Here is a 24,875-nt window from a genome sequence, read left to right as displayed (position 1 = left end):
AATTAGTAGTTTTTTTAAATTAACATCTACTATGACTGTTATAATTTATTTATTCATTTTTTGACCCCCTTTCTAACATGGATTCGTCCAATCTCGAGCGACCACGGGATGCACTATTATCTCGCGTGACTGAATCAATCAATGGATGGAGTAGTAAACACTATGGTCCGACTCCACACACACTGACAGACAGACAGACAGACAGTAGAAGAAGCTATTTTGGAGGTACAAAACACATTTTTACACAATCCGACAAACATAATTGCTGCTATGTGCATTTCGACACGTTTCAGTGAGTTGTAAATGTCACTGGTTTATTGTTTTGATAAAGTTGAGCTGACCAGTGCTGACACCGTCATCATGATGTTTACCACAACAATAGCCAATCATTGACTGTGTAACTAAAGCAGTACTATACCGTCTGTAGAGAAGACAAGCAGCACAGAGTGACATACATTTAAATTACTATCCACGTGCTCAGTCCTGTGTCTCTGGACGTCAAATGTGACGTAATGTCCAAAGGTGGTTCATGGTCTTCTTGAGGCTCCACAATGTTGCAGAGCATTTTCTGTGGCAGCCCGTCTGTTTATTTTCCAGACTCTCAGCGACTAGGTAAGACTGAGCACTATATGCAAATATGTTTTACTCTGTGACAGCTAAAATCATGTTTTAGTTAGGTGAACTTTTTGATTGATTGAATATGTATTAACAGTTTGCAGAATTACAGTACATTTCAAGCACAACTCAATACAAAGAACTGTTAACTGTGAGTGGACGACCAATAAAGCACTAGAATTGTTTACAATAGGGTCCACCTTGTTCAATTCATCATAACTTCTTTGTTGACCAGAAATGATCCAACTAATTGGCACACGTGACACCAGTATTAATTGCTTGCTGATAATATGCACAATTTGCACATATTATTATTGCTAGTCTTTCCAGACAGTAGATACTATTATGTCTATATAGCTGTGTTAGATACCAGGCCTAGGGGAGCCAAGTATACAACAAAAATACAGGGGACACAGAGTACTCAAATTAAATATACATTTAAGTAATCAAAATAAGGAATTAAACCAAATCATACCCAAATCAAGAGCAAACAGATAAGGTGTGGAAATCAGTAATCAGTAGTGTAGTGCGTGTATGCATGAGTGAGATGTGTGTGCATGTTGTATGTACTATTAACCCAAATGCTGAAAAAGGTGCATGGTGGGAGAGGCGCAAAAGAGAACTGAATACAACAGAGCTGAGGAAGTGACTGGGGAGACAGGCTTATATAGGGCGTCGGCACCTAACCAGGCCCAGGTGCCGACCCTTGGCTGATTGATCATCACAGCTCTGCTCCCCAATCCACTGCAACACAAGGAGAAAGGGAATTAGGAATAGCAAAGCAAACTAACCTAAGTGAATAATAAATATAATATATAAAGCTACACCAGACCACCTAATATAATTACCGTACTACCACAATACCATACCATACACCCTAATATATAGTACAATACAATCTATACAGGGGGCCGTCACAAGCTGTAATATGAGAATGATATTTTAGCTACATATCAAGGCATTCCATAGAAGGCTTTTGACGTTTGACGACCGGTGCAGAGCCTATTTGGTTTCCTCGTTGAAATAATTTGATTGTGTTTCTTACTATTGCAGAATGCCCTGTGAAGCGAATGGCCGGTTCTTGATTTTGTATGGTTCTCAAAAGGGACAGGCCCAGTCCATTGCAGAGGGGATAGCTGAAGAGGCAGGGGAACACGGACTGGTCGCTGACATTAGCTGCTTGGACCAGAACGAAAAGGTAGTTAACCCATTCTGACCTGAGATCAGATTCTAAAAGTGTCTTCTACATCCTGACGGTTTTCTGAAAAAGCTATGTTTCTATGTCAGTCGTTCTTCGATTAAAAAAAAATAGCAGACCTACAAGCTCGTAGCGTGCCACTGCGCGCTATGAGCTTGTAGATCTGCTATTTTTTCAATAGCTAAAGCATAACATAACATAACATAACACCAAAAGGGGTTCCCGCCCAAAATGGGTGAACATTTGTAATTGGAGCAGAATAATTAATAAATATTATGCAGGACTCAGCAGGAGGGTATCACAATATTTCTTACCAAATTCCACAATATTGATATTGATATGATAATTGGTGTTTTCACAAAGTATTACACAATGACAGCTTTTGATAATAATTATGATGAAGGCCTATTGCTTAAACGTGCAGAGGCAAATAATAGAGACAATAATAGCTAGACCAGTCCGGCAAGTTCCGAAAATGTCATCACTTTGCTTTTATTTGCTTTAAAACCAGGAAAATACATTTTCAGCCATATATATTATTATGACAATAGAGAGGGTATGCGCGTGGCATCGTCATCATACCCGGAGGTTTTGCGGGAACGGCCGGGAACACCTACTGAGTGGCAAAAAACTACTTTCTAGCCTTGACAGCTCATACATCCTATCAGACTGCATTAAACAACATTAAATTGAATTCACTTTGCCACTCTATTTGCCATTCACTTTATGCATGCGCATACTCTGTACAAAATTCCAGACAATATTATCTAGTAGTCTCATAATATATCATGAATGATATCAATATAATATGTCCCAGTCCTATGCATTGCCAGTAACAGTAATGTTAACACCACTTGCTGATCATTCTTGCTGTTTCCAGTATGACTTGGAGAGGGCGAAAGGTCCAGTGGTATTTGTTGTGTCTACTACTGGAGACGGAGAGCCACCAGACAACTCACTCAAATTTGTGAGGGGAATTAAGAAGAAGACGCTCGCATCAGACCATTTTAAAAACCTTTGCTATGCTCTTTTAGGTAAGCTACTGCATTGTGCGGTCTATCTATAAATCAATATTTGAAATGTACACATTGAACACAGACTGTCAATCTATGACGGCAGTTTACTGTACATAACACTTTTTTCATTTTTTAGTGCAAAAATGTTCTCAAAAGGTAACCAACCACTAGGCGTAATTTATAAACTATAATCAGAGAATTTTGCAAGCACTCAGGTTATGTCATTCACTAGGTACTTATTTATATTTAGGTTACATATTGCGTATTGGGTGTTGTGCACCGAAAATTCAAGGTCTACAATACGTCACAGTTGATGTGTTGTGAATGAGCTTTTAGATTTAATATTTCAAGTGCACAACACCGGTGTGCAAAGTGTAAATCAGGCATTGCAGTGACTGGGTAAACCATTGAAATAACCCCTAACACAGGCTTTGTTGTGTACACTCCAGCCTTGGGAGACACAAATTATGCAAATTTCTGCAACTGTGGCAAGACAATTGACAGTCGTCTACAGGAACTTGGAGCCAAACATTTCTATGCGACAGGACATGCAGACGATGGTGTAGGGTAAGTTCAGAGAGAGACAGAGAGTGTGTGTGTGCGTGTGCTGCTATTTCAACATGCTCAGGATTTCATGGACTGTGAATTTCACAACTGTAGCCAGGTACTTTCCCAAGTTGACCCCGGTAGCCTTCTTCCAATGCTCTGGTACAACTGAGATATTATCAGGCTTTGTCACCTTGTGGACTTTGCTGTCTGTCTTTTCTCCAGGCTGGAGCTGGTTCTGGACCCCTGGATTGAAGGACTGTGGGAAGCAATGAAAGGTGCCTTATCAATCATGGCCACTGAGAAGGACACGCATATAAAGGAAACTCCCAGTCTTCCGGATGTCAAACTAAGCCTGCTAAGTCTCACTGAAGGTCAGAACTCTGACCCAGACAAAGAGCCTTTAGCAAGCGACTCCACATCATTATTTCTGGCTTCAGCACAAACGACTGTTTCTGAGCCCAGACTAGCATCTTTGTCGGATAGTCCTGGGGTATCGTCTGGGTCAGATGGCATTGCTGATGTTTCTAAATCAGAGCCAGAGAGACAGACTGGGGATTCTGGAGTACCCCATACTGAGTTGGAGGCTTCACTGACTCACTCACTCCCGCCTTTGTCACAGTCAGCTCTAAACGTTCCTGCACTGCCCTCTGCCTTCCTTGATGTCTCACTTCAGCAAGACAAAGTAGATGAGGTGAGATTTGCTGCTGCACACAATTCAGGCAATATATCTCTGTGTCTTTCTTTAAAGGCCAAATGCAGTTCGTTTTGAACATGAACATACATTACACAGTATAAATGAGGGTTATATTCACATGCATTCACAATAAGTCAAAGTCGTACGATTTGTCACACGTTACCACAGTGAAATTTGTTCTCCGCATTTGACCCATCTCTTGGAGTGGCGAGCCGAGTGATGAGCTGCAGCCGTGCCGCGCTCGACAGTCATTTGATTAGTTGATTTGACACCCAATCCAACCCATTCCAGACCTTACTGAAGTATTTTAGATAATGTATATTTTAATAAAAAAAAGGAAAATACCATTACAAACATTGAAGTTAGAGACACCTATTGCTCAGACCATGATTTAGTATTGATATCACTATAGTGCAAGATTAAGTCAATTTAAAGCAATGTTATTGACAGTTTAAAATAAATAATATTATTTAAAGGTATATTCAGTGATTTCACTCAAAAAACCTTAGGTTTCATTTTTGGCTGTGGGACCCAGCCTTTCGTCCAATCAGGATAGAGAGTCAAAAACGAAACCTAAGGTTTTTTGACCCCCAGGGGTTAACTGGGGACAGGGAGGAACTCCTTATATGGCCAGCACACTCTATAGTAGGGAGGATTATCACAACAAAACAAAAAAATAAGTGATATTTGAATTAAGTGAAATCACTGAATATACCTTTAATATTATAATAATATCTTTTCAATTAATATAAAATAAAATCATCTGATATCCATGACTTATTTTTGGACACTTCTAAATCAATGGGACTGTATTTATTTTATAAATAGAAGCTTTTACCATACTTCAAATAGCTAAACCTAATAATTCAATATTGTAAACGTTCTTTCACAGAGAGGCTGAGATTTGATGGTTTGTAGCAGTCGACAGTACTTGCGTGCTCTGCTTGCGCACTAGTAGGTCATTTATGGCCTACTTGGGTGCAACAAGCAAGTAGGCACTCGACAGAGTGCAGTTCTAGTTATATTTTTGGTGGTGGGGCTGGCTACCCATTTTATTTGTTCTGTTTGAGTGCCTTTTAATAATTGGCTGAGAGAGCTCTGGGGTATTCCTTGTGACCTCTTTTGGCTTTGTTTATTTGAAATAAATCTTTTATTTCCTCAGAGCTCTACTCTACTGAATACAGAAATGCTTCAGGAGGTGCCCATATCCAGGGCTGTACAGCTGACCAGGGGGGATTCGGTCAAGACAGCCCTTCTGTTAGAGCTGGACATATCTGTAAGCACCACAGCATACTGTATTACTATGTTTGTCTCTTTTGTTCTAAATGATGAAGGGCTACAGCATGATATTGCAGCAAGTCTGCAGTGTGCATTGTAGTAAGCAGCATGAGTTATGTGTTCACGCCTCTTGTTCCTCTGCCTCTGCCTTGTTCCTCTCCTCTGCCTGTAAACAAAGAAAGTAAAACACCAACTTGAAATGTTTTGTTTACAATGTTCCTTCTTTCTGTGTTCGAGGCCAATCCTGCAATGACCTACCAGCCGGGGGATTCATTTGAGGTGCTATGCCCCAACAGAACGTCTGAGGTACAACAGCTTCTCTATAGACTGGGCCTGCAGGAGCAGATGAACCACTGCGTCCAGCTCTCCCTGCGCAATGACACCAAGAAGAAAGGTAATGTGCAGGATGGTTATTAAATCTTTTCCACAACCAAAATACCTGATATTTGCACTAAAGCATGGAATGAGTCAAATCTATTTCATAAACACAAGGTTTCCAAAGTGCTGCACAAAATAAATGCATAAAAACAACCAGGAAAAGTAATACGGTACATAGTAATAACAGCACATAGTAAATATTTTATAAAATAATGCAAAATAGGTACAAATAAGATGAGAAACCATAAAAAGTGCAAACATCAACTACCAGCAAGGAAACCTGCTGGTATTGCTGGTCATTATGTTCTATCATACAGGACTTCCATATATCACTCAGCTTTTGTTGACAATGGTCAATAATTTACCCACTGTTTTCATCTTCTAAGTTTTGGATTGTTAGCTTCATGGCATTCACATTGGCTACGTTTACATGAAGGGTGATCATTCCGAAGAAATACTTCTGAATAAAATACATCCGATGTAATGTTTTTTGCCGTGAGTTTACATGGGAAATGGTCATTCCGAATGAGTGTTTATATGGAGAAGTGATAGAAGACATGATACATGTTAATTCACGTGAAACTACGCCATCTGTTGGACACATAAAATATAGGCAGTTCATTCATTGTGACTTTCAGACGAAAGAAGACACTTTGAAATCCCATCATTTCATTCCGCAGTAGTTTTGAGGCTGCTGCTTGGATAGGGACGGACATACATATTATGTTTACCGTCTTTTTTTCCCCACCTGCTGCGAGCGGCTCCCCTTCTCCGCTGGGAAGGTGATCATCTCGTTTTAATGTGTAGCCTACTTTATTATCTACAGCACGGCCAGGGCACGCAACACACTGATTATTATTGTATCGGGTCGCTCGTTATTTTTGAGAGAGAGAGAGAGAGAGTGTGAGAGAGAGACCGTTGAACACACACACACACACACACACACACAAAATGCACGAAATAACGCGCTCTATGTGCAAACTCCTCGGCGCGCCTTGGATATGAGGCTTATGAGCGCCTTGGAGTTGGAGCGCAATGGAAATGAGCATGCTCAGAAAGACCAGAATGAATTTACATCCGAAGCAGTGTATATATGAGTCCAATTTTATTTCAATCGCATTGAACATCGGAGTAATCCGGCCAGTGACATCGGAATGGTTTTTAGATCGCATCGAGCGTTTTCATTCGGATGTAAGTTTTTGTAGGTGTTTACATAACAACGTTTAATAGGATTGAACTTCTATTCGGAATGAAAAGGGGATTTAACTGCTCATGTAAACGTAGCCACTGTCATGAACATGACATGATTTTGTCTGTGTTTTTGTCTCCCTGCATATAGGTGCCCAGGTGCCCTCCTATATCCCTGAAAACAGCACTCTGCAACACCTGCTCACATGGTGTCTGGAGATAAGGAGTGTGCCTAAGAAGGTGTGCTATTCTTAAACTCTATTGTAAAAGTTTAACCCGCTAAGTTGCAATACTGTATCTGTAAAAGCACTAGGTATACTTTTGTGGGCTGCTATTCACACCAAGTATTTGTAGTTGTAATAATAAGGGGAGGGGAAGTTTTTCAACAGCAATATTTTTAATTATTTCAAGTTGTTATAAACCAAAAGCGGTTGCATTTCATGTACTAGATTAATTGACAACACTGTTCTTACTGCTGAGAACAGTAATAGTCACTGTCAGTCAGTGTTAGAACAAAGCCGGAGATCCGGGCACACTTAAAGGTTAAAAAGGAGGAAAACTTTATTCAACCAAAGTCACTCAGTGTTGTTTTAGTTTTTTTACCTCCCAAATTTCAGTTCTTATGCCAATTAATTCCTAAACACGTGTGTTGTCACTGCTGTTGTATCCTACTGATTAACCTGCCAGTGAGGAGCCCCTACCGGAAGGACGTAGTAGACTAGAGCCTCTGTCCTACTCCTCCCACCCAACTCTCCGGCATAGGTGCCCGCCTAGCCCGTAGGAGTACGTGTGACAAATATTGCCCTCCCTGCCGGGCTTCCCTTCCACAAACACGGGCCAATAAAGGTGGTTTCACACCGGCCGCGTTTTTCAGAAACTGTGCCACCCACTCACAGTTTTGCATTGCTTTGTGGCTCAACAACCAGCCAACTTTCTCACAGAGACATCTCCCTGACTTCCTTTCCTGGATCATATGAATAACATTTTTATTTCTGTTTCCGGCTTCATAATCACAAATTGCACAGTGCAGATATGACAAATAACTTAAATACAAAGAAATTACTGACACAATTTTAACAATTCTATACTTTCCAACGATTTTTTAAATGGCAGAAAAAGCTGATCTACAAGCTTACAAGTGATGTGTTGATTAGGTGATTATGTAATAATTGTATGCTTCACTACAATGTACATTAAATTAATGTCTAATCACCCAGAACATCCTATTCATCACAGCCATACACGCTCAGAATATATTATCTCGACTGATCAGAATGCATTTGGGACTTAACAGAATAAAGAATGCAAATGAATGCAAATTCATTGCAAATTTGTTGATATTTACAATTCTCTCATTTTGGGATTACAAGTAATTGAGTCCAAACAAATGGCCTTCTAATGACTTCACTTAGTATAATGCTGTGTAAAGAGTGTTATCTGCACCATATCTATGGCATCACTTCTAAAATACTGGGCCACTGGCCTGTTTCTGTTGGGTTCCCATTTTACAAAAGTTCCAGTACATTTTAATGAGCTCAGGTGAGACTGGTGGATTTTCTAAATTTGGCTCCCAGAAAGTGACATGTTTAGCTTCATATTCTGCTATGGCAAAGGAGATTCAGTTTGACATTAGGTCATAAATGGTTTTATTCTTGAGCGTGTGTGTCCATAAAAGAGGGCCATTAGGAACTTAAGCTGAAGGCATTCTAAATTGCTGTTGATGTCCATTGAAATTAATTGGCTCCTTTGGCTTGACAACATCACAACATTGTTGAACATGCTGTAAATGTGATGACTGCCGATGGCTTTTCTGGCAGTCTCATTTGCAAGTGTCGCGTCGGCATGCCACAAGACATTGACATTGTATTACGAGTTCTCACAGGTTTATGTTGTTCTTAATCCAGAGCGATTTACATTAAGCAAGAACAAAAAAGCATGGCAATACATCACATACATGAAAAGTAGTTTTCATGAAACATGCGTAAGCTAAGAACGTAACAGTGGAATCTCTATATAATGAAACTATACATATATACTATAAAGTGCTATGACTACATACAATGCAATTCTAGTGCTGTCTACATCACTTGCTATAAGTCTGTATAAAATGCTATCTAAGTCTACTAAGGGGCTAGGGTAAGTGCTACAGGCCATGATGGAGTCTGAAGGTGGATTTGCATTAAAAAACAACTGGTAGATTGTGCTCCTAAATGAGAACTGAAGTGGATGTGTTCCTCTGGGGGAAAATAAAATCCTGACACCACTGACTAAATGAGATGCAAACCACCACACTACTTTTCTTTCTATCCCTTCAGGGGTTTGTCAGAGCTTTGGTGGAATATACAGGGGACAGCATGCAGAAGAGAAGATTGCAGGAGTTATGCAGTAAACAAGGCTCTGCAGACTACAATCTGTTTGTGAGAGACACACGCCTCAGTGTGTTGGACCTGCTCTCTGCTTTCCCTTCCATCTCGCCTCCTCTCAGCCTCCTCATAGGTCAGAATGACAAACGTTTATATATTGTCTGTCTGCAGTATTTTTGGTGAATGGGAAAACAGTGCATGTTCCTCAAAGTATGGGCCTTCATACTTAAATGCCAATATGCCCAGGGGAGAATTTGAGCCCAATGACATATGACGGGTGTCACATTTCTTTGGTTTCTTTCACGTTGTTTTTTTTTTCTTTCTTATTTCACAATGAGACAGTTTTTCTTTTTATATCTTTTGCTTGGCATTTATGCTCTGTCTCCATCATCTTTTTATATGGGAAAAACTATATAACACCCTGGGCTTTTCAGTTTTTGAAGATGTTAGGAAATGGTACATTAATTTTCTGGAATTTCTGTAGACATTTATTGAGTTACAATACAATGCCTTTATAACCAGATGCAGACTTTACAGCGTTTTGAATCAGATGTGATTAATTGTAGATATTGGATGGAGACTGCGAAGGCCTTTGCTGTAAACTACACCTGGGTGGAAGAATATACTCTCTATATATATTCTTTACTTTTAAAAGGATCCAACACCAAGTGCTCCTTAACCTATAACAAATGTAGTCAAGAGAGGTCTGTCCGTCTAGCATATTTGCATTCACTAGGGGTCAGTATAACCCCAGCAAAGTATGGATCTTGTTTATTGTCCCACTTGTCATAACCCATAATTACATTAAATGGCTAGCTAGAGATCCCAGAGCTTCTCCAAATAATGTACATTGATTCACTGGTGCAATTATTAACCCCATTAGACACAAATGAGATTTTGAGATAGTTTCTGTGAAAATAATGACCTGACCATTTCAAAAGATAACCGTTTCCCCCCCTCATTCCCTGCTAATGACATTGATCAGTTGTTTCTCTGCCTTTCCCTCTGCATTTCACACCATCACCTTTGTGATCTTCTAAACCGGAGCTTAGTGAAAGAATGTTTTCAGTGAGTTCATTAGAGAGTTGGCTGGTCATTCAATATACATCTAATATCCTTTGACTGAAAACTACCAGACAGTGAAATTAGTTGGCTACAACTTTACATACAACTTGAATTGTCCTCTAAAACAGCTGTGTCACATATAGTTGGCCTACCCAATGTCGGTTATTTTTGGCCTGTATTGCCAACCGCAGCACCTTTCTCAGTGGTGAACCGATGCAGAAATTGGCAATCAGGAGTGGACATTCGTGCCCCCGTGAAAAATGTGCTGCTGGAGGCACTTCGGGGCAACAGCTGTTGCCCAGGTCCATTCATCGGTCAGCGGGTGAGCTTCACAAGGACATAATGCAGGGTCAACCAGGACTCAGGAGCATAGGTTAATGGTCAGCCCTTACTCTCTGTACACTGTTGAAGCAAATTAACACATTACTTTACCGTTGGTGCTTCATTAGCTTGACCGAAAGTGGAAGGGTTGTGCTGATTGATGTTTTTGCCATTGTACTCTTAACTATAAATAATGAGGAAAGAGGCACATACATCCAGACGTCTGTGGCCCTGTGCCTGCAGGGTATAAAATGGGTATATAAATTGGTTCCTGGATTTAATGTCTGTGTAATGTGGAACAGGTGGAAAGCCCTCTGGATTGAACGGTTGCACAATGAAAAACACAGAACTGAATCATATCTAGTCTGGGCATCTTTTATTTAAGCTGTAGGCTTAACTGAGATTGTATGAGAAATATTTGTAGGACTAATGTAGTGTGACTGGTAGAGCGTTAAATTGTCAGTATCCAAGGAGTCTTGGATAGATAAAAAGTGAGAAAACCTCACAGAATCAATATGTTTAGATATATTCCGATACCATGTTTTTCCCCCCCTCCCAATACTCTCTTGTCTTTACAGAGAAGAGTTCCCATGCCCAAATAATGAATGACATCGGCAATTTGACGGTAGAATAAAAACTGCATTGAGCACAGAATCGGATGTGCCTCCACACACACACACATCCAAATTAATGGTACAGACTACTAGACTAGAGGGACTTTAATGGTACCTCTGCGTACAGACTACTAGACTAGAGGGACGTTTGTGCAGCATCAACATAGAAACCCATCGATCATAGCGGTTAGATCAGAGATGGTTCTTGGCCATCTCGTATGAGTCACTTGCAGAACTTTTGAACTCTAAAGGGTTAAAAGTGATATTATATCCCATGTGTCAGCGGCAACGGTATCCTCTGTGCCAGCAGTGGGAGAGAGATGATGGATTAATTCACCTTCGTTTTCCGACATTGCTGTCACATAGCGCATTGAGGAGACAGTCACAGTGATACGTGGTGAAGGCAGAGGGTGTGTGTGTGTGTGCGTGCATGTGTGTGTGTGTGTGTACACACTGTATTTTGTTTAGAATTGTGTCCTTCGGGTGGTCCTGAAGAATGAAGATATTTTCCCCAAAGTTAAATCAATTTTGCTGCAGTGTGGAGTGGTTGTTTCGGATTGATTTTGGGATAACATGCCCACTAGGAGACATCCTGTACTTGTGCAGTGTGTTTCAGTGTACCGTATCTCTGCAGCCCACCAAATGCACAGCTCACAATCAATACTTTTTGATTACGACAGAAGTTCTCTGTAAAAATACAGTGTTGGGCTTTATTTAATGACGAATATAAAACATTGAGATACCATAGTGAACATTATAATCCGTAAAGCATCCGGTATAGTAGTGACAGGTTCACTTCCCATTTTGTAATCAGAAGTCTCATCTGAATGACAGACGGTATCAGACAACTGAAGAGACATAATATGTTAGTAGTACATTCATTGCTGATCAAGGAAGTTTGTAGGAAACATGAACTTATCGACTATGGCATTTGGTAAATATTGTGATGCCACTTTAAGTCCTTATTAGCGGATAGATGCCAAGTATATCTCTAATTTAAGGTCCTATGGTCTTTATGACTTTTTGGTTCTCCACTGCTAGGCTAACTAATAGTACCTTTACTAATCTGTCATACAGTGTATGTTTTATAATTTATTTTAATATTTAACTTCATTTCATAATGTAAGTCTATGGGGCTCTAATCTGAAACCTTGCCCAAATTTGGACTGGAGTCACAGGATGGTCACATGAATTTGCCAAGCCGTTCCCATGTGGATCCTGAGATGCACATCATTCAAAACAATGACAATTTCTCCCAATTGTCAATGGGTAGTGGCTCAGGGTTAGAGTGGCCGGTTGGTAACCGCACGGTTGCCAGTTCGAACCCGGGGATCCCCCAGAGGTGTTGAGGTGTCCTTGAGCAAGCCCTAATTGCTCCTGATGTGCTGGTTGGTGCCTTGCATGGTTTCAGCTGCCATCAGTGTATGAATGTATGTGTGAATGTAATGCACAATCTATGTAAAGCGCCTTGGATAAAGGCACTATATAAATGCACCATTTAGCATTTACCAATTTAGTCGTTATTATGCCAAGCCCAAAACCCAATTCTCCCATCCAATAATAATAATATTGACCTCCTTGCTCACCCAAGTGTACATTTAGTTTCAGCTCAACCCAGATGATCGCTGCCCACAGAGGAGAGGACCAGTTCAGGGGTTGGGTGTCTTGCTCAAGGACACTTTTGTCCAGTCATACGCAATACATCCCAGGCCTGGAATTGAACCTGGGACAACTGGGGACTCCGGCTCTCCAGGCGGAATCTCTCACCATTCACTGCTTAGTGCTTACCCCTTCTGGTTGGTTTAGAGTTAGACAACCATGTGTCTCCTCCAATATATTTAAAATCTTTACAAAAAATCACATCTGTGTGAACTGAGTGGTGCAACTCCGTGTGGGGGTCTCCGGGGGGGTCTCCGGAACTTCCAGACCCACAGGAACAAGCCCAGGGTGCCGGCCCGGTTCAAGCAAAACGATGGCAATGAAACTGGGACTCTCATACAGTTGTCACACGACCGACAGACAGACAGAGAGCGAGAGAACGGACTCAAAAATCTTCCATAAGACTGTTGTTGAACAGAGAGACTTTCTCACACACACACACACACACACACTCTGACACTAGCGAGAAGTTTGACTTTAACGAATTAGAAAAATGCGCAAGGATTAATTAGCAATGCAAACTTAATAGGCGAGTGCGCTCCGGTGCGGTATTTCCGAACGCGCCCTTAGTTATTAACTGGTGTTTTTAGGGTGTCATGTCTGCAGTTTCTACATGCAGGCTGCTGCTGGTCAAAGTATGGGAGTGAAGTCCGGACTTTGGTGCTCTATAATAAATACTAACTAGTATAACTCTTTACAAACGCATCAACCAGTACTGGACCTATATGACCTATATTATGTAGCGCTTGTTGTGCCGCTTGGCTTCAGTGTTGGCTGTCATGCTGCATGTTGCAGATTCATTTTCTTCTCACTCCGCTCGGCCAGAGAACGGGGACTGGGGGAGGCGGTGGGCGCAGGGGAGAGCACGGTAACTGGCAACACTCTCTCTCTGTGTTTGTGTTTGTTTGTAGGCAACAGCGCCATTTTAGCACCTGTTGTTACCCTAAACATAGTTAGGGTCAGACTCAGACATAGGGATGGACATAGGGAGGGTCCTTGAAGAGGCTGCACCACTCAAAAATATTTTCACCTGACAGTGAGGAGTTTCAACGGAAGCACATACATACGCATGCAGACAGAGATACATGCTATTCATCTCAATTCGCTCCCTATATATTGAACAGGCCTCGAGCAACCTGTAGTAACTGATCGCCCTCCTGCCAAGATGCATCATGTTTAGACCAGATCCACACTTTGTTCCCATGTGGATCCCAAGATCCACACGATTCAATTTTGGATTTTAGAAGTAGTAGTAGTACTACTACTGGGTATTTATTTTAGCTAATACCTGAGCTTGTTGTGTAGTCTCTTCTGTCGGGAACTTGATGCACATTTAGAAGGAAGACCAAACCTGTTCATTTGTCACAAGGCTTTAACGCAAACTAAGGCTAAGTGGTATCATTCATCATCAGCTTTTGTTCGTCTTCAACGGCACACAAAGACATGGAATGCAGACTTCATACGTCAATGTGGGGAGCTGTCTCTCCCTGAGCTTTTTAGATGTCAGAGAAAGAGGGAACGTCGGGTGGAGAGAGCTGATTTCACCCAGCTGCTTACTTTACCAAAGGGCTTATCAGGAAAAATGTGTGTTTTTCCAAGGGCTCAGCTGGTATACATGGTGCAGCCTAGCTTTTTGGTTCATTTATCATTAGATTCAATGGATGAAAAATAAGAAAATACACTGTGAGCATGTTGGGTGGGGGGAAAAAAACGACGTCTTGTTGCTAATGCCTAGAACTTTTCTTTAGCTCCCTCAACTTTTATCGCTTTTTATTGAAGCCTCCACACGTACAGTACTGTATGCGGCACACACACCACATAGCTTACCCAAAGGAGGGCACCTTCATGGCTGCTATTGAAATAAGGTCTGCATAAGCAATCTGTTTCCTACTGGCTCCACATCTGGACACTTGGGACTCCATAACCCTGAGTTTGTAATTTCATAAATATAGAAGTGTGTCCTAGAAATGAGTTTTTAACCCTGCCAGGGCAGGCGGGGGATAGATTGGTAGGTAGATGTCCCCGCAGCCGAGGGTGACATTCACTGCCTTTGGTTATTGGGGTTTGACGGCATGAAACAGTCAAAAGTGAGAGATAATGTTATGACTCATACATTGCTTGTTTGTTTTGCAGAGCACCTGCCAAAGTTGCAGTCTAGGCCTTATTCAGCAGCCAGGTAAGGTGACAAAGAGACTTATCTTTTGTTCTGCACGAAACCATGTAAACATGAATCATTGTCTGTGTTCACTGTAGTCTGTTTTTTTTTAAACCATAGCTGCTTGTTTCTATTGCTATTGTTGTACACTTAGCTGGTCATTGATTCGTGCTCCAGACTTCCAAAAACGAACTGGTCAGGTTACTACTTGGCCTCACTCCCCGAACCCACCTCACCCCTGCCCATTTTGACAGTCTGGAATTGGAATGGCTTAGGATTGACGACAGAGCACAGCATCTTGCAATGGGTCTGTTCCACAAGATTCGCTACACCACCAAGATACCCATGTACCTGTCTAAATACTTCCTTAATGTCAACGAAGTCCACACCCACAACACCAGAGGGAGTTCAACAAACCACGTGCAACCCAGATTCGGCACAAGAAGGGACTAAATTAATTTAGCTCCTATGCCACCAAAATGTGGAACGTCCTACGAACAGTCATTAGGACATGCGAATCCCTTGACTCCTTCAAAACCGCTCTCAAAGGGCACCTACGGACAGCTGCAATTCGAAACTGGGCCCCGAAAAATCTGAATCCCACCCCTTTTTCCTCTCACTGTATATGTTTTTCCCTTTTTACCTCTATGATGATTTCCAGTTTTGGCTATAGTGTTTATTTGTTGTCTCTAAATGTTATGATGAATTGAACATGGTGGACCCTATTGTAAACAAGTGTAATGCTTTATGGTGTCGTCCACAGTTAACAGTTTTGTATTGAGTTGTGCTTGAAATGTACTGTAGTTCTCCAATCTGTTAATACATTCTTCAATCAATCAATCAATGCTTGTTAATTGTTCCTATTCGATTTGCTTTAAACCTCACATGGAACAGCAACATCTAAATAAACCAATGTCAGAACTGCCTACCTCCTCTCATTAGTTCTCCACTAATCTGTTCTGTTTGCAACTTTGCACGCAGCAACATGTGTGTGTGTTCACTGTTCATGCTTGTGTGTGCATGTGTGCACTGTGCACACTAAAAGAGAAAGGAATGAGAGATGGGGTCTGTAGTTTATTAGATGGCACTGAGACATTACAGAGGCTTGCATTATTGATGCTGTGGTCAATGGAGGTCTCCAGTGGCACACAGGAAATGGAGAGTGAGGGATGGGGAGAGCGTGCTTTCCTAAGCAAGGAGGTAGAGGATGGAGGAAGCACGGACGCAGTTTTGTCTGTTAGACAAAAGAGACAAGTCAGTCGTTTTGAATTGGCGCTGTAGTTGTTAAAGCGCGAATTGGCATTAACGCACAAATTAGGTTTAATTTACATTTCATGTAGATCATGATTTAGCGCTCTCATTTTCATTCTACTTCTCCCATGCTCATTTCCATACTGTAATTAGAGTTGCATTTAATGAGTGCATAATCTTATTCCTTTGATTATCCTTTGTTGGAATGCACCTCCTCTAAAGTTGTATTCTTGGTGAGACCAGTGTAGCAGATGAGAACAGAACATATCTTCCTCTACTGCAGTGCTTTTCAAACGGTGTGCAATGTCCACCTGTGCCTTGGGACTTTATGACAAATACACATTATTGTTGCAATATATACAACTATCATCATTTTTCCTGACATTTCCCAATACAGAAACGGGTGAAAAGTTGTATTTTTATGGTGGCTATTTGCGGGTCCTTTGCATGGAAAGGTTTTGGAACCCCTGTATATACTTGAGCGCTTAAGTGCTGCATTTAATAATAATACCGGCAAGTAAAATGTCTAGCTGTTAAAAGTTGCCAGTCTGTACCAACCAGCCAAGTCTGGATATCCAGTATCCATTATTTGCTCTGTCGATTAAGATTCTGAATATGAGATATTGATTTGTCAAATCATACCGTAGACCAGGGGTCTGCAACCTTTTTGAAACAAAGTGCCATGTTTTTATTTTCTAGAATCTAGATAGTCAGTGTGCCATGTCATTTTAATGACACCACAATTCCAAAACATATTTTTATTGTCCATGAATTTGTCCATTTAATTTTAATTTTAAATATTCTATCACATTGTTATAATGATCAAGAGCATAACCCTCCTGCCTCCCCAGTCAGAGTTCAGAGTAGAACGTAGAATTATGTGCAGGATGTATCTTTCAAATTGTTTATTTTAAACAAAACATCCTCTCTCTCACACTTATGCCAGTGTGCCAGTGATCACCCTCCTTTGTGCTAATGTTGGCACCAGTGCCAAATCTTGCCTACCCCTGCTGTAGACGAGTAGGGAATGGATTCTCACATTTTGTCTATAGAAAACCTATGTAAACATTATTTGGGTTGATTATTTCTCCGCTTCAATAATGTCTGTCTGTCTACTCCTGTGTCCTCAGCTCCAATCTAAGGAACCCAGAAAAGCTGCAATTTGTCTTCAATGTGGTGGAGTACCCTGTGTGCCCTGGGAGAGCTGCTGGGATGCAGGGCCTGTGCACTGGTTGGCTGTCTGACCTGGTCAGTTCCATGCTGGTGCAATCTGCCAATGCTCCCTGCTGGCCATCTCCCCCAACGGTAAGGAGCCTATCGGACAGGGATGCACCCATGTGAAATGTCTGGCCATATCAACATCTCTGTTCTGGTCGATAACCAATGTCGATATTATCTGTATAAAAAGATAAACATGACTGATGCGTCATGCATCAGATCATAAAAGTGTGTGTGGGCTCTGCCTCACTGAACCCTCCACGGGCCCAATCTTAATGGTCTCGGATGATATACTTTTAATTTTGTTCCAATATTACATTACTGTACAGGGAATTTGGCTTGGGGAATTAATTGCTCACATAAAATACAATAATTATAATGTAATTAAAATTGGTTAAAGAGCGGGTATAATAAAAATACAAAAATCATGGGAGCAAGGGGCCTCACTCAAGTTGAGAGGTGATGTTGTGGATCAGAATGACATACTATATTCCTACTGACCTCAGATTAGATGCTGCTAGAACCGTCTCCCCAATGCCAATGCTATTACAAATATATATTTTTGCTGACTTTGTACTGCTGCTAGCCACTTGAAACCCAGCATCCATATTCTGGGAGAACATTAGCCAAAAGTAGCAAATATACAAGCTCGTAATGCGACACATTGGCGAGCTCCTGCAGTAGATCGTCTATTTCTGGCAAAGATATTTTGTATAGAAAGAAACAAAAGCAGACCAAGCACAGAGCCAATCCAGCTCAGGTCCGTTTCACTAAGTATAGAGAGTTTAAGTGGTTGATGGGGAAAAAATACCAGTGGAGTTGGAATGTTCTTATTGACATTTCCGCTTTATTTCTGATGGCAACAGTGGCTGAGAAAGGAAAAGCAGGAGAGCTAGAAGGGATGACATGCTGCAAAGAGCCTCAGTCGATTTATGTGGTCGTGACTCGTGAGCCACCGGGGTGCTCTTTTCAAAACATCAAGAGATTTTTGAGTTTAGGAGTGGATATGGAGGGGTCTGAGTCACAGGAAAATCAGTTGTACAAGTACTGCCTCAGCTAAGCGGAGTTTGAGGGCCTGGGGAGTTCAAGACATCTGGCATTCAGGCAAGGTTTCCCTGCTCACCAGGAAGAGAAACCAAAGTACGTCTTATTGAATACTCGGGCAGATTGTAACCCCTGTCACTTTTCTTAACTTCTTTCATTCAGGGCTAGATGAAATGGAAGGTTTGCCATAGCTAAAGGCTGCACCGTAGTCAGTGGTGCATGGAAGAAATATTGATTTCTTAATTAAAGTAACAATTCCACAATGTAGAAATACTAAATACTAAACTAAAAAGTTTAAGTTTTAAATTAAAAACGTTACTTGAGTATCTTTAAGTAATCCATATGGGGATCCATATGAATAAAGAATAAAGTACATTTTGAGTGTTGGGATCTAGTTAAAAGTATCAAAAGTACTTATTATAGAGATCACAATGCAACACGTTGTGCGTAGTGTTGTGAGCTTGTAGATCGGCTATTTTCGAAAGCCCATATATGGGAATGTCAATATATGGTCTCATGATAACCAGTGTGGTTGCAGCGATGCCAGTCACACTTGCAAATGAACCAACACATGGATTTCCATTTGTGGAGCTGATAGTCAGCTGATAGTCATGACAATGCGCCAGCTCTCCCCCAGCAGTCTGCCGTCACCCAGGCGGATCTCACCCTCAGGGCGTCTTACTGGTAATAAAAGTTTTCAAATAATTGTAGTGTAATAATAATAAAAAAGTACAGTATCCCTTCTGAGATGTAGTGGAGTAGAAGTATAAATGATCAAAAAGGACATACTCAAGTAAAGTAAAAGTACCTCAAAGACAAGTTGTACATTACTTAAGTATATGTACTTTTCACCAAGCATAGTCTGCCTAAACAAACAAATGTTGTTCTACTAGGGTAGGTCAATAAGAACAAAATGGAGTTAGTTCTTGCTGTCAAAGTTCTTGGTCAGAAGTTCGAGGTGGGTGTGATTTATTTTGTTTATTTCTTTTCTGCAATCAGCCCAAGGCTTAATTCTGCCAGCAGTGAAAACAACAGAAGTTTGCCTGAGGAGTTTCTGAGTCACCACTCACCATAAACGCAACCTGTCTGAGCTAGAAGTATACAATGGTTTTGTGTGGGTTCAACAAGTTCTTGTTTGTTTGGAGTATGCTGCAATCTTATTGATGAAATAAGGTGTATTCTGTTGTTGGACTCATACATGAAAGTATTTTTATTTTTGAGTGGTGCAACAGCTATGTGTGTCCCTGGCTGTGTCCCTGGGTCCGAGCACGGAAATAGCATATTTTCACCACCAAGTGTCACTGTTGTGCAGCCCAACAGAAAGCATACAGGAACACAAATATGTTAGGTGCAGTAAAGGTTACATTTACAAACTCATGGATATGTCCTCATGATATAACAAATAACACACATGTCACTTAGCACTCCATGGGCACAAGCAGTGGCAGCAGAGATGGCCGGGTCTATATTGCCTCTCTTCCCAGTAAGTTGTTCATGGGAGGGGCCGTCAGGTAGCGTTAGCCTCGGAAATTTTTAGTAGTGCCTTCTTGTATGCAAGTTACATAGTCCACAGAAATTGCAAATGCATCCATGCAGCTACTACATTGACGATGGTAGTTACAACGGAGCAGTTTAACGTCATGCCCAGGACACACACACGCGCCACTCACTTCAGACGGGTCTCCATTTTTGGGTTATTGTTCTCTTTAATCATCAATCAAGGATTGTTTAACCTTAAGCATTTAATCCCTGTATACTTTTTTTTTTTTTTTTTTAAGATATTTTTTTGCGGCTTACGCCTTTTATTGATTTTTGAAGGGACAGACAGTAGGCTGACAGGAAACGGGAGAGAGATGGGGGGATGACATGCAGTAAAGGCCGTGTCGGGTCCGGGAGTCGAACCCGCGGCACACTGCGACTGGATCACCAGTCCGGTGCCCAGACCGTTACGCTACGGCCTGGGCCCCCTGTATACTTTGTTGACCAGGGTCCCCCAGCGGTCTATACTTGGTCCCATCGTTTTTGATTTCTCCCTCAGGCTCTACACTAAATCTCTTAGGCAAGAATAGGTGATCTCGCATCACTTTGCGACCCATTGTGAGCTTGTAGATCTGCTATTCTCGCAAAATGTTTGCCCTTTTTGCCGAATGATCACTATGATCACCTATTCAACATATCTAGAATAGGGATTCTAATTGGTTTCAAGTGGTTTTATCCGTAAGAGGTCGACTTCTACTGGCCTTCATTGTAAATCAGAAAATTATTCTGGATTAAGAGCATAAATGACATAAAAAGAAATGAAACCTGACAGCCATATCCTGCCCAGTTTCCAGCGGGACCTCTTGGGTCTCCTCACTGGTGTATTGTTTTGGATTAGGTCCATTAATTTCAATCATTTTGATCATTATATGTGATGTGGAGGGTTTCTCATTATCGCAGTAATTTCTCTAATTGAACGTAAATGGCTTCTAATGATTTCTGACCCCAGATCCGCACGAGTCTCCGACCAAACTGCACCTTCCGACCTCCCTCTGACCCATCACTGCCATTCGTTATGGTGGGACCAGGAACAGGAGTCGCACCCTTCATCGGCTTCTTACAGCAAAGGTACAGCATTTTGTAGAGCACGTATTGTTTGTAGCTGTAGGACGGAGTAGGGCATTCATTTGTAACGGTCAGATATTTCTATCACAAGTTAAAATTTCATGGGGTATTAATGATCCTCCTTGTACATGTTTCAACAACGTAGCAACCAATGCATGCTTTACGTATAAACCACTGACACCAACACAGAAGTAATGTCTCAGAATAAATTGCAAGATGCTGTGCGTTTTAATCACGTGTGTCACGGCCCGTCAATCGATCAATCTCCCTCTCAACATTGACATTGACTTTGACATTTAAACCCTCCAAAACATAAACAAAACAAATACCTCTCAAATAAATTAGGACATTACACATAAGGATGGGTTAGTGTTAACCCATTTTGGACTGAGGTCGATTCTAAAAAGCCCTCTAAATCCTGACCTAAGGTTTCTGAAAAACGTCAAATATTTATATAGCAGCATCAAAGTTTAATTTTTTTTGAATACTGTACATACTGTACAGAACCCCAAGATGGGTTCCCGTCCAGAAGGGTTAGAACACCAAAAGGGGTTCCCGCCCAGAATGGGAATATTTTCAATGAATTATATGTGGCAGTGCTACACATTTACAAAAAATAAATAAACATGGCGATACAAGGTTTCTGCCCGACAACAATGATATGATATAGATATATTTTTAGCTTGGCTAGCAGCAGGACTTATGTAGAACGTATGGCAATGTTGGTCCTTCTCTTGGTCTGTCCCAAACATTATGCCATGAATACCACAAGCTGTATTGCCAATGGAATGTTCTGTGCGCCTCCATTCTCCCAGGAGAATGACGCCTACTGATTTTAGTGAACCCATGGCCTTTCCTCTTTTACTCAAAAATCGAATGGATCGATTGCCATGAAACCTACTGAGCTCATTCATGCTCCTAACCATTTGAGTGACACGCGATTTCCTCTAGCACCACCCTTAGGCCAAAATGTCCACTTGTTTTGTTTTGGTATTTTATTTTGCTGCTGTTTGCAGTACTATGTGGGTTAAGGCTTCAGTGAATATACAATTTCTAAGCTGTAAGTACCGTATAGCAATGTCAGGCGGTTCAAACCACTTTGTTATATCGCGGCAGATATTCACATGAGGTACAGCAATAGTAACAGATGTAGAACATAGACCATTGTGTTCTATATATATATAGTAGCATAGGGTATTGGGGGTTCTTGCTCTCATGGTACCAAACACTTGAAAGTGAAGTATCAATGCAAACTTCAGGAACACACATTCAGCAAATAAAAATATTTTACTGTATGTCATAAAATATTTGGTTACTTACAGACCTTGCTTTATATACATTTTAATGAATTGTCCAAATTCTTCAACTGTGGTTCTCAAACCTTTTAATTCCAAGGAGCCCCAGTTTGGTAGGGCGCATGTGTTTGGTCCGCCATAACAGTCGGACCAAATCCTGAACCCTAAACCTAATGTCACAGGAAGCAGAGTTTTAACCTGACACGGGTTAGTTGTAACCGGCCACGCATGTCGGGAGCAACGGTGTTGTCAGACAATACGGAACGCCATAACACTTGAGCGTGTGCAAATGCAACAAAACGGTTACATTTGTACACTCTCAGAGTTACAGACCGGCACAGAGTCCATTTGGTTCCCTATCAATCATTTAGCTGGATGCCCCTTCGAACCCACAAATGTGCTGTTTTGACTTAACACAATCATTCCCGGGATTCCTTCAAAATAGGAGCTCTGGGGTGCCGGAAAGACAGGGCCGCTTTTACTCTGAAACCCCCCCCCCCCCGGCTCACTAAAAAACAATCTGAATATGAGTCTCTGGCCTGATATCATTGAGGATGCGCTAGGACGTGTACACACGTCCTATGCATCCGTCGATTGGATTCCCTATGGCGTGTGGACCATAGACTGTAAAAATAAATAGTCCTATGAACGGAACCTGTAAATGACCAAATTAATAGGCCAGGTAGAAGTTGAGAAAATGCAGGAGAATGTAAACTGTCAAGCACCCTGATAGAATGGTGACTTATGTGATAAATGATTATTTTAAAAGAATGCATTAATTCATAGTCATGTCATTGACATTCAGGTGATGTCAAGTGAAGATAATCTGCATATATTTTGAATCAACAATTGCAAAAGACTTGGCTTAATGCAACACAAACGCCGGCGTGTCCCAGCGCTCCGTGGACGGCCGTTAATCTGGCAGACAGGGCTGTGAACACGTCAGGGATTATACCGGGTGCTTCAGTTGTCCCAGCAGGAATAAATCAAGCCCTCTCCAAAGCCACCGTTTATGACTTCATCTGTAATGAACAACCACGGGTCAGGTGAGAGCAAAGAGACATATTGATTTCGAAGTAAAGAGTTCTAGGGGGTGGTGAGGGTGTTAATGTAAATCATGACTAGTAATTGCTGAGGAGGTGAAGTGGGGATATTGACTGTTGGCTGCCTGCACTATTTCCTATGCTCTTCCACCAATCAACTATGCATGCATAATATACACAACAAAAGGCTTACTACAATAAGGTTATGGTATCATGTATGGTAAAACAATGGTTAGAGTTATAGAGTTGTGCCTCCTAATATTACTGTCGTATCGTCTTGACATTAAAGCCCTGTAAAATGCACCTTTTATGAATAAGTACCGGTATGTGTCAGAGGGGGCCAGAGAAATCTTCCAATGAATGATTGCTTTACAACAGCAGTTCTCGTTGGACGGCTTTCCAATGACAATTGGATGGGTTAATTTAGGCCACGTTTAGACGACGACGGCGGCATCTAGAAGGAGGCACGAACGAACGCACATGGTGTTTGTTTACATCAGCCGGTGTGAACAGAGCCATGACATCACACATTTTGAGGATTTCATGTTTGCATGGAGACGCCAGGCGCAGCGTTTTCAATGATTTCCACTCTGGAAGGTAGTTCCACTTTGTTGCTTTTTCAACCCCCGATAATGCATTTGCCGTCTAAAGTTTAAACGGAAGGCACATCTGATATTTTATTTTGCCGTTTTCTTTTGTACCAGTAGCACAGAAGAATGAGTAAATGTTTGTATTGTGCACTTTATTTCCAGTAAAAGCGAAGCAAAATGAATGCAATTTCTTGTGGCCATAGAATGGGTGCATCAGTGGGTTTGTCAAGGAACTGTTTGAAAGCCGACAAACAGCACTTATACACAAGGCATAAAAAAACGATCCGGGCACTCAAGGTTAAAATGAGGAGGAAAGCCTTTATTCAATTAAAAAGGCAACTGCCAACATGTTTCGACCGGTAACAGTGGTGTGTCCATATAAAAGCATTTTAACAAATACTGTACACTTTTTGGAAAAAGTTATATTATAATAATACCTGATGATCATGTTTTAGGGTGGAAAAAAATCGTGGCACTCCATCTTTAAACATTTTTGTATAAAAACAACTGCAGATCTATACAAGCTCATAACGCGTCACATCTCAATGTGAGCTTCAGCCAGAGAGGACATGTTCTGGTGGACAGGACACTGATCAATAACCACGGGCATGGATACTTTTATTTGGTCCCCCCCCCCCACACTTCTTTAATCGTTTGAATTATAATTACACCACGGCCGAGTGGCCACATGCATCTTTTAGAGTCCTTATGGTACCAAACAAACCTGGACACTTGCT

General features: G+C 41.3%; 1 protein-coding gene across 3 annotated transcripts in view; it reads left to right on the top strand.

Annotated features, from left to right (window-relative positions):
- Positions 1-143: 143 nt before the first annotated feature.
- mtrr (5-methyltetrahydrofolate-homocysteine methyltransferase reductase) overlaps positions 144-24,875 on the top strand; it is a 37,293-nt gene continuing 12,561 nt past the window's right edge. For 2 of the 3 annotated variants that reach the window (XM_083778500.1, XM_083778499.1), the window contains exons 1-12: positions 159-612; positions 1,669-1,813; positions 2,694-2,847; positions 3,279-3,396; positions 3,601-4,069; positions 5,235-5,348; positions 5,588-5,744; positions 7,068-7,156; positions 9,232-9,412; positions 15,072-15,114; positions 17,475-17,649; positions 21,095-21,213. In XM_083778500.1, coding sequence (XP_083634626.1) covers positions 530-612; positions 1,669-1,813; positions 2,694-2,847; positions 3,279-3,396; positions 3,601-4,069; positions 5,235-5,348; positions 5,588-5,744; positions 7,068-7,156; positions 9,232-9,412; positions 15,072-15,114; positions 17,475-17,649; positions 21,095-21,213 — 1,847 coding nt within the window. In that variant the 5' untranslated portion in view covers positions 159-529. Of the gene's footprint in view, positions 613-1,668; positions 1,814-2,693; positions 2,848-3,278; positions 3,397-3,600; positions 4,070-5,234; positions 5,349-5,587; positions 5,745-7,067; positions 7,157-9,231; positions 9,413-15,071; positions 15,115-17,474; positions 17,650-21,094; positions 21,214-24,875 lie in introns of all 3 variants that reach the window. The other variant, XM_083778501.1, reaches the window with a different exon arrangement.

This window comes from Protomyctophum parallelum (assembly GCF_964188405.1).
Source record: "Protomyctophum parallelum genome assembly, chromosome: 12".
NCBI lineage: Eukaryota > Metazoa > Chordata > Actinopteri > Myctophiformes > Myctophidae > Protomyctophum > Protomyctophum parallelum.
Note: the sequence above shows the minus strand (reverse complement) of the source record. Positions and strands in the feature narration are given on the sequence as shown.